We start from the raw sequence: 9,987 nt of genomic DNA, 5'->3' as shown, positions 1-9,987 counted from the left end.
AGAGCGCGGGTTCACCCCGCACGCACACTCACGCACACACGCACGCACACGCGTGTAAACCCGGCCCTGCGGCAGCTGGCTGGGAGAGCGCGGGTTCACCCCGCACGCACACGCACGCACACACGCATGCACACGCGTGTAAACCCAGCCCCGGGGCAGCTGGCTGGGAGAGCGCGGGTTCACCCCGCACGCACACACACGCACACACACATGCACACGCGTGTAAACCCGGCCCCGCGGCAGCTGGCTGGGAGAGCGCGGGTTCACCCCGCACGCACACACACGCACACACGCATGCACACGTGTGTAAACCCGGCCCCGCGGCAGCTGGCTGGGAGAGCACGGGTTCACCCCGCACACACACGCACACACGCATGCACACGTGTGTAAACCCGGCCCCGGGGCAGCTGGCTGGGAGAGCGCGGGTTCACCCCGCACACACACGCACACACGCATGCACACGCGTGTAAACCCGGCCCCGCGGCAGCTGGCTGGGAGAGCGCGGGTTCTCCCCGAGCTGTTCCCTGCAGGCATCTTATTGTAACGCCGTGCGTGCTTTTATTTATTTTTTTGTTTTGTAGGTCCTGGGGCTTGAACTCGGGGCCTGGGCGCTGTCCCTGAGCTCTCTCGCTCAAGGCTGGTGCTCTACCACTTGAGCCACAGCTCCACTTCTGGTTTTCTGGTGGTTCATTGGAGATCAGAGTCTCACAGACTTTCCTGCCCGGGCTGGCTTTGAACCGCGATCCTCACATCTCAGCCTCCGGAGTAGCCGGGATGACAGGCGGGAGCCTCGAGGCTGGTCCCCTACTTCTGGCCCTCTCAGCCCTGGTGTGCGGGGTGACTTCTAGAAGGTCTGGAAGGGCCCCCGGGGGCACGGGCGCGGTCAGGACATGGGCAGGTCGTGGTAGGCCGCGTACCGTCCAGTCACGTGATGGTAAATCTGCCAGGGGGAGGCGTGTTAACGTGTTTTCTAGATCATTCCACAGATCCCTTAGCTCCTATGTAAGACTCAGCCCTGGGGGGGGTCTCAATGGGTCCCCCGCCACCCAGCCCATCCCGCGAGGAGGCCAGGCCGGGGAGGCCCGGGCGTGGAGGCCGCGGGCGCCGACTCACCTGCCTCTCGATGTCCAGGAGGAGGCCACTGGCCCCGATGCGCAGGAGGTCGGGCTGCAGCCAGGCGTCCCCCAGCTCCTCCTTCACCAGCGACAGCCAGGCCAGGGCGTCCCGCGCACTGCGGATGCCGCCCGCGGGCTTGAACCCCACCTGCGAGGGGGGAGACCCGTCAGTCGAGGCCGGCCTCCTGCAGGGTCACCGCCTGGCAGTCCGGCCGGCCGTCTGCCCTCCTTCCTTGTTGCTTTTTTGGCCCAGTGCCTGCATCCCGATACACATGGAGGACAATGCACCCCACTTCCCTGGGACCCCAAAGTCGGGGGAGGAGACAACAAAGTTGCGTCTGCACCCCTGGGAGAGACAAGAGAGCCCCAGCTCAGACTGCAGGTGTGCGTCACGGTGCCCGGCCGGGGCGGGGTTTAGGGAGGTGTCTCAAGAGGGATTTCTCTCTGCTGCTGTTTCCTCTTTGTCTTGTGTGGTGGGTTTCTCTGTCTCTGGGAGGGTGAGGGGGACACAGAAATGGGGGGACGGAGGGGAAACCAAGGCAGCCGGGGTCCTCACTGGACACCAGGTGGAGAATGAACTCTACCACTCGTGGGTGGGGACGGGAGGGACAATCTGGGGGAGAGAGCGAGGGAAGGGGGGACAGGGTCCCCAGAGACATGCACTCACGACCCGACTGATGTCACTGTCACCCTCTGCCTGTCACCTTTGTCATCACAGTAAAAACATTTTTAGAAAAGAGATGTCTCATGGAGAGGGAAGGGCATCCCAGCCACTCTGGAGGCTGAGATCTGAGGATCATGGTTCAAAGCCAGCCGGGGCAGGAAAGTCCGTGAGACTCTGAGCTCCCAGGAACCACTCCAACAAACAAGCCAAGTCCAAATTCATTTAAAAACGGGTGCGCGTACTGCACCGCATACCGTCTGCCTTTTGAATGTCCCATTTTCCCCAAATACGTAAATAAATGAGATTTTCCCCAGAGCTGATAAAAGCCACTACGTCCCTCCTTGGCTTCACAGCCTTGGGAGAGAGCTCAGTCATCTCCCCCAACAGCTCCCCCAGCCGCCTGCTCCTCCTCCCCAACAGCTCCCCCAGCCGCCTGCTCCTCCTCCTTGATTTTTTCCCAGCCGTCTCCTCTTATTTCATTATCGTGTTTAAGAAGTTCATCTCTTTCAAGAACTTTCTCTTCACCTCCTATTATTAAACATAATACCTTTTGGGGGTTTTTTTTGGTCCTAGACTGGACAAGGGAGGAGGGAACAGTTAAGGAGGGGGAAGGAAAAAAAAAAGGAAAACCCATTTGTGTGTGTGTCCTTCAGTAATGACAGGAAAAAGATGATTTCCCATGATGCAGCAGCACTGGCTTCCCTGCCACCACGCACGGCTTATCACCCATGCGCGTTATTCTGTTATTCCGTCCATGCTGGGGGGAGGGGGGGAGTGTAATTTCATCATTCACCTGTTTTCACTGGACATCACCCCCCTCTATGAAGGCCTAACTCATTAAAGAAGCCGCTTAGGGGTTCGCCCGTTGGTGATAAAGGATCATCTCGGGTGAACACAGGGCTGAGGAGCGAGTGGACACTTTGCTCCTCACACACAGGCTAACTGAAACGTTTATCTTAAAGGTGATGCCACCCTGCTCCTCCTCCACGCAGAGCCCGTGGCTGTGAGGGGTAATATAAATGACAGTGTCTCTCCTCCCCGGCGAAGACCGAAGCTGCACAGGCAACCATGTACCTTCCTTCCCGTTCTCCAGAAGAAGTCTCGGATGGCTCGAAGCATCACGATGGCCACGGGGAAGGTGGCGTTGACTGTCTCCTTTCCCGTGGACGTTTTAATAAAATCAGACCCTGAAACAAGAGCAGGGAGACAAGAAAAGGTTCCAGGTTCATTAAAAGCTTTCTTTTTCCCCGTTTTTTGTTTTGGTTTGTATTTTTAACACATCAGGGAAAGAAATGAGTTGCATCCCAACCTTTCCTGAGGAATACAACTTTTCTTTCACTTTGAAAAACCAAAATGAATATTTTTATTATTACTATTATTATTACCACCATTTTTGGTCAGCTATAGGGCTTGAACTTGGGCTTTTTTGTTGTTGTTTTTTTTGCTCAGTACTAGCACTCTACCACTTGAGCCACAGCTCCACTTCCAGGTTTCTGGAGAGAAGAGTCTCACAGACTTTCCTGCCTGGGCTGGCTTTGAACCACGATCCTCAGATCTCAGCCTCCTGAGTGGCTGGTTTGACAGGTGGGAGCCACGGCGCCCGGCACCAATGTGGGTTGGTTTTATCTTAAGCATTTATTTTCACGTATTCCAACACACTCTCTGCCTTCTGCCCCGGCCCTAGAGTGAGCCGTTTCCCCAATGCTTCTCTTTGTGAGAGAATGTGCTAGAAAGCATGGCGTGGGGCAGGGATCTGTCCTGCCCTGCTGTAGTGTCTTGCTTCTGGACTAGGCACATGACCCACTGCTAGACGGACACAGAAAAGGCATGCACACAGAGCCCTTCATCTCTCCAACTCGACGCCAGTTACACCGGCATCCACAAACCCCACCCATTCTCACACAGATCATTCTAGAAACCCCCTCCCCAACAGTGGCCCCTGGCTCTCCAGTGATCAGGCCATCGACTGGTAACCATAGCAACACGAGACACAACTTTCCCACAGCGGTGGTGCACAAACAGACCACAGGACCTCACAATCACACACAGGGTACTTTTCCTCTACCTTAAGAAAACGTGGCTCCCGCCTGTCATCTCAGCTACTCAGGAGGCTGAGATCTAGAGGATCACAGTTCAAAGCCAGCCCGGGTAGGAAAGTCCATGAGACTCTGATCTCCAATAAACTAGTCAGAAGTGGAGTTGTGGCTCAAGTGGTAGAGCACCAGCCTTGGGTGAAAGAGCTCAGGGATGGTGACCAGGCCCTGAGTTCAAGTCCCAGGACTGGCAAAAAAAAAAAAAAAATGAGTTGTCGTTGTCATCGTCATCGTCGTCGTCGTCATCATCATCATCATCATCATCATTATCTCACAATTAAAAGAAAGAGACCCAGTTCTTTTCTAAGAACTCCAGGACAACAAAATGAAGAAACCTAGGAGGCCAAAGTATTAGTGAACTACGGTATTAAAATGAATAATGCTGTAGCCTTCGGGTCTGTTATAGCTTCTCCTCTCCCTCACTTGCAATCCTTACACAATCGTTTTTGGTTTTGTTTTGTTTTTTCTTGGTGGGCTTAAAGCTACCCCAAGCTCTTCGAAGGGGCTCTAATTACAAATCTCCGAGGTACGGTTTCATTAAGCAACTTCCATTAAATAACAGCTGCCCTTGTATATGGGCTTGTAATCAATTTGGTCAAACAGAGTGACTTCTAATCAGCTGTTGATAAAAATAGAAGATGAAATTTTAATTCTAATAGATTAACCGCAAACAGCAAGACGAGTCTTCAAAACCCATCTTCGTGCTTTTCTCCAGCGACTTTAATGAGTGCTCAGCAGCTCATTAGCAAACAGAGCCACGGAGAACATTTCCAGTTCATTAAGGAAATGGACTATGTATTTTTGCATTGTCTTCCTGATTCCTTACAGGGAGAGTCTTAATTACAAGATAATGGATAATGGTTATTAAAAGCAGGCTCCCGTAATGAACCGCTATTCATTTGCGAACCTCTGAGACCACAGAGGGACTGAGCAAAAGAGAGAAAGAGAGAGAGAGAGAGGAAAATAAAATTACTGGCTCCCAAAGATGAACGGATCAAATTATTATTCAATTTTGAAGATCTCATTCAAACTCTATTGAAACAAGAGAAGATGAAGAAACTAGTCTTCAGACCAAAGCTGTACGTTTAAGATAATAACAACAATAATAATAATATCTCAAGGCTATTAGTGCGTAATAAGCTTCCGTTGTGATTACGCAGGGAAAACACAGCTTACAATGGGAAAACATACGGATTTTTTTTTTTAAGTACTTCTGGAGCCAATCTGGTTTGTGATGTAGGAAAAAAGAATCCGGTGGACCGTGGACGGTGGTTCTGCGGGGGGATAGCATGGCGGATGCATTCTTTGCACTTTATACTTTACTAACGAATCGTGGGGTTTCAAATGCACATTTAAAATGTTTGAGAACGCTTGTCTTTTACGCGGCGTTCACGCCGACACTGTTAATAATTATTTCCAGGCTCGCCAAGAAATTACCGATTCGAGTTAGCCAGAGTTGCCAGCGGCAATTCGGTAATTCTGACACTAATTCACACTTGCTGTCCACCATGAGACACTCCTTAAAAACAAACAAAAGCCCTCTTCATAAACAGAATGCAAAGCCCCAAATTCAAACGCAATCTGCAAAGGTTACGTCCATACGGGTGGATAAAGAATCTGGGGTGTGGCTTTAAGGGCTGTGGGGTCAGGGCTGGAGACTGGGCTGGGGGAGGCAGGGAGGCAGGGAGGCAGAGGCTCTGACGAGAGTGCTCAGCCTCAGACCAGAGCCCCGCAAAGCTTCACCTCTGTGTCTCAGCAGGAGGAAGAAGGAAGGAGAAAATGAAAACTGAAAGTCAGGCTGGGTTCCTGTGGAGTGGCTCACGCCTGTCATCCCAGCCACTCGGGAGGCTGAGATCTGAGAATCGAGGTTCGAGGCCAGCCCAGGCAGGAACGTCCCTGAGACTCTGATCTCCAGTGAACCATCAGAGAGCCGGAAGTGGTGCTGTAGCTCAAGGGGTAGAGCACCAGCTTTAAGTGAAAGAGCTCAGGGACAGTGCCAGGCCCTGAGTTCAAGACCCAGGACAGGCAATAAATAGATACATACATACATACATATATACAGAGATCCAGAGATCGATAGGATAAAATAATTTGAAAATCCAGACGATGGGATCGCTTAGTGCTTTAGACTCATGATAGAACACAAACATTGATCTAGAAATCAAATCTCTAATGCTGAAGGTCTCACATTCTCCAGCTTTTGTGGGGGAGGGGAGTCAGCCCTGGGTCTTGAACTCAGGGCCTGGGCGCTGTCCCTCAGCTCTTTCACTCAAGGCTGGCGCTCTACCACTTGAGCCACAGCGCCACTTCTGGTTTTCTGGTGGTTCATGGGAGATCAGAGTCTCACAGACTTTCCTGCCTGGGCTGGCTTTGAACCGTGATCTTTCGATCTCAGCCTCCTGAGTCGCTGGGATGGCAGGCGTGAGCACTGGCGCAGGGCAGTCTTGTTCTGTGGCCAGCCTCTGTCCTTGCGCTGCTGGAGCTTCCCGGGTTCGGGGCTCCTGTCTTCGCCAACACCTTCCGTGAGTGACGAAGTTTTCGCATCAAGACGTATCTGCTTTGTCTCTCTCCGGGGAAGGGAGAGGGAAAGGCTTGGGCAGAGAGGAGGAGGGGGAAGACGGGCTGTGAAGCCCGGGACATGTGGACTCAGCCCGCGGGTGTTCACAGCGGCGGGACCGCAGAGTGACTCACACCGCGGGGCTCACCACTTCCACAGGGATGGACTCAGATCCACAGCGCCCCGATGCAGCCAGCTGGAAAATGACGCTTACTTTTATGTGGATTAAGAGTCGCGATGAACGCTGAGCAAAGCTTTGGGGGAGGGGACCCCACACACACCTCCATGTCAGCGCAAATCTCTTTTTTTTTTTGGTGGTAAGTGGGTTGAGTTTCTGGGGTTCGGGGGGGGTTGTTTGTTTTTTTTTACCAACCCGTCTTTCATAAAAAGGAGTTTTGCTCCTTTTCCCGTGGGAACTCGGTCTCTCGGCTCATTGATTCACTGGAGAGGAGGCTCAGCTCTGTGTGGAAGGTACTTAGTCCTGGAGCCCCAAGATCAGTCCAGGGTCCTCCACACTCCTGCTCTGCCAACACTTTTCGGGTTCGAATCCTCTTTCTCCCTGTCTGTCTCTGTCTGTCTGTCTATCTGTCTCTGTCTCCGTCTCTCTCTGGCTCGCAGGAGTTGCTGAGCCCACACAGCCTTGGGCAGGAGAGAGAAAGGGCAGACGTTCACTCCGAACCCCCAAACGGGGGGAAGAGAAACCAATCCCGAGTTCCCGGAGAAAAGGGGGAGTCGGGAGGGGTGGGAAATCCTGGCCAACATCTGGATTCCTTCCTGGAAGAGCTAGCAAGCCGCTCTTCCAAAACTTCCGAGCAGGAGCCGGGCGCCCCGGTGTACGCCTGTCAGACTCAGGAGGCTGAGGGCTGAGGATCACGGTTCGAGGCCACCAGAAAACCAGAAGTGGCGCTGTGGCTCACGTGGTAGAGCGCCAGCCTTGAGTGAAAGAGCTCAGGGACAGCGCCCAGGCTCTGAGTTCAAGACCCAGGATCGGTACCAAGAAAAAAGATCAGTGATGGCTGTTCATCTGTAGATGAATGAATAATCGGTTGACAGGACCGGCAAATGGCTGACCAGGGCGCCACCTGCTGGCCTGTCAGGAGAGCGCAGGAACAGACGCCACAGGAACTGAGCAAGATCAGAGTCCAGCCCTCCACTACGAGGACTCACGCTTACTTGCACCTGGCACACACCCCTCCCACAAGAGAATCCGCCCCCCCCACCTCCACCCCCCACCCCGGCCCTCGGGGGAACAGGCCAGAGGCTTTCATTTTGACCAGTTTCCCCCATAAGAATAAGAATCTGAGCCAGGCGCCGGTGACTCCCGCCTGTCATCCCAGCTACTCAGGAGGCTGAGATCTGAGGATCGTGGCTCAAAGCCAGCCCAGGGCAGGAAAGGCCATGAGACGCTGATCTCCCATGAACCACTCAGAAAACCAGAACTGGCGGTGTGGCTCACGTGGTAGAGCGCCAGCCTGGAGGGAAAGAGCTCAGGGACAGCGCCCAGGCCCTGAGTTCAAGTCCCACCCCCGACCAAATAAAAGAACCGGAATCCGGTCCAAGCGGGAGGGGCCTACCTGCCATCATGGCCACCATGCTGGCCTTGTAGACATTGGTGAGTGAGCCCAGCTCCCCGGTGGCTAGGATGGTTTTGAGGTGCACCTTCTCCCCACAGGCCTGGCGGAATGCACGGATCTCCTCGTACAGGGCTGGGGGGGAAGGGGGAGAAATGGGGGGGGTGAGAGAGCTGGCGGGGTGGGGGTCGCTTCTGGGAGCTGCAGGGCCCAAGATCGACAGACAAAGCTTCCCATGATCACTGGTCACACCCCCCCCAGGACAACACGGGGTGGGGTGAGGTGGGGGGGGCTCTGCTGCCCCTCACACCCTTCCCCGGCCCCCGCCCGGCCTCCCCTGGTAGAGAGAGCTTTGTCCGTGTCACGCCGTGCACTTGGCGGGCGCCGGTGCTCACGCCTGTCGTCCCAGCCACTCGGGAGGCTGAGATCTGAGGATCACAGTTCAAAGCCAGCCTGGGGCAGGAAAGTCCGTGAGACTCTGGTCTCTCATAAAATCACCAAACAAAACAGCCAGAAGTGGAGCTGTGGCTCAAGGAGCAGAGCACCGGCTCTGATCAAAGAAAACAGCAGCAGGGCTCTGTGGTAGAGCGACTGCCTAGCGTGCAGCAGGAGGCCCCGGGTTCGATTCCACAGCACCACATACACAAACAGCAACAACAATGAACCAGAAAAACCTGCTGTGCCTTAGGCCTCAGCCATTTGGGAGTGAAGTCGCGTTCAGCTCAGGATTCAACAACCCCATCCCCCCCTCTCAGCGCGCTTTACTGAGCAATTATTTCGCAGCCTGCAGGGGCTCCATGTTCCTGGGGAAGGCTGAAGGTTCACCAAGCGGGGGGGGGGGGGGCGCTGATGGTCTATGTGGTGTCTACCCGCAATGGATGAATGGATGCCCGCTTATTCAAACGCAAGAGGCCCAGCCACCCGCCGGTGGGCAGACCGGGCAGACCTCGCCGCCGCCGGGCAAGGATGGGTCTCACCAAGAATCAGACAGACAATCTTCCCGGGCTCCTAAGGAAACCCGGTGAAGCGTCTGAGACTCCAGACAAGAATGCAGGGCCTGCACCCGATCCATCCGGGAAACACGCCTGGCAGCGCACCCCAAGGGAGGTGCACCCCAAAGACAAGCACGCGCCCAAGAGCCAGACCCAAGAAAGGAGGCCGGGGGAGCTGGGCGCAGCAGCGCACGCCTGTAATCCCAGAGGTGCCGGAGCCCACCCGGGGAGGCTGGGGTGGGCAGGGCTTGGGGCTAGAGGCACTTGCCTAGCAAAAATCAGGTCCTGAGTTCAAACCCCAGGACAGTCAAATGAGAGAGGGGGGGCGGGAGGGAGGGGGGGGAAGAAAAAGAGAGAAAGGCAAGCAGGCATGAAGGGAGGGACTTGAACTCAGGGCCTGGGCGCTGTCCCTCAGCTCTTTCACTCAAGGCTGGCGCTCTACCATGTTGAGCCACAGCGCCACTTCCAGTTTTCTGGTGGTTCATGGGAGATCAGAGTCTCATGGACTTTCCTGCCCGGGCTGGCCTTGAACTGCGATCCTCAGATCTCAGCCTCCTGAGCCGCTGGGGTGACAGGCGTGACTTCGCTGGGCTACGTCAGTACTCAGAGTTGCACGCAGACATGAATAACAATAACAACAACAACAGTAACGGTACCGTTGGTGAGGCCAGCATCTGTGAGCCCCACGGGGGGCAGAGGTGGGGAGGAGGGCTCACCCGGCCCAGAGTGGGGGGAAGGGTGGCAGAGGCGGGGAGGGCGGTGGCCATGCGGGGTGGGTGTGGGGGGCTCTCCGCTGGCGCCCCCCTCCCCCCGCATCCGGGCCGGCCGCACCCACCTTCCCAGCGGCCCTCCAGCACCAGGGTCCGGTTGATGACCACGTCCACCTCCGCGGCCCCATCCTCCACCGCCAGCCGGACCTCCTCCAGACGCGTGCGCAGAGGTGTCTGTCCCGCGGGGAAGCCCGTGGCCACTGCAGCCGAGGGGAGGGAGGGGGA

The 9,987-nt window shown here is 55.3% G+C and overlaps 1 protein-coding gene across 1 annotated transcript; it reads right to left on the bottom strand.

Moving 5' to 3' along the window:
* Positions 1-717: 717 nt before the first annotated feature.
* Dera (deoxyribose-phosphate aldolase (putative)) lies at positions 718-9,975 on the bottom strand (the record flags this gene model as incomplete). The annotated part of the gene is made up of 5 exons (XM_013025049.1): positions 718-940; positions 1,114-1,263; positions 2,854-2,966; positions 8,004-8,135; positions 9,828-9,975. Coding segments are annotated over 5 exons (600 nt in total), but the record flags the coding sequence as incomplete, so codon positions are not given.
* Positions 9,976-9,987: the final 12 nt, after the last annotated feature.

Source organism: Dipodomys ordii, unplaced genomic scaffold (genome assembly GCF_000151885.1).
Source record: "Dipodomys ordii isolate 6190 unplaced genomic scaffold, Dord_2.0 Scaffold81, whole genome shotgun sequence".
NCBI lineage: Eukaryota > Metazoa > Chordata > Mammalia > Rodentia > Heteromyidae > Dipodomys > Dipodomys ordii.
This window is presented reverse-complemented; position numbering and strand designations above follow the sequence as displayed.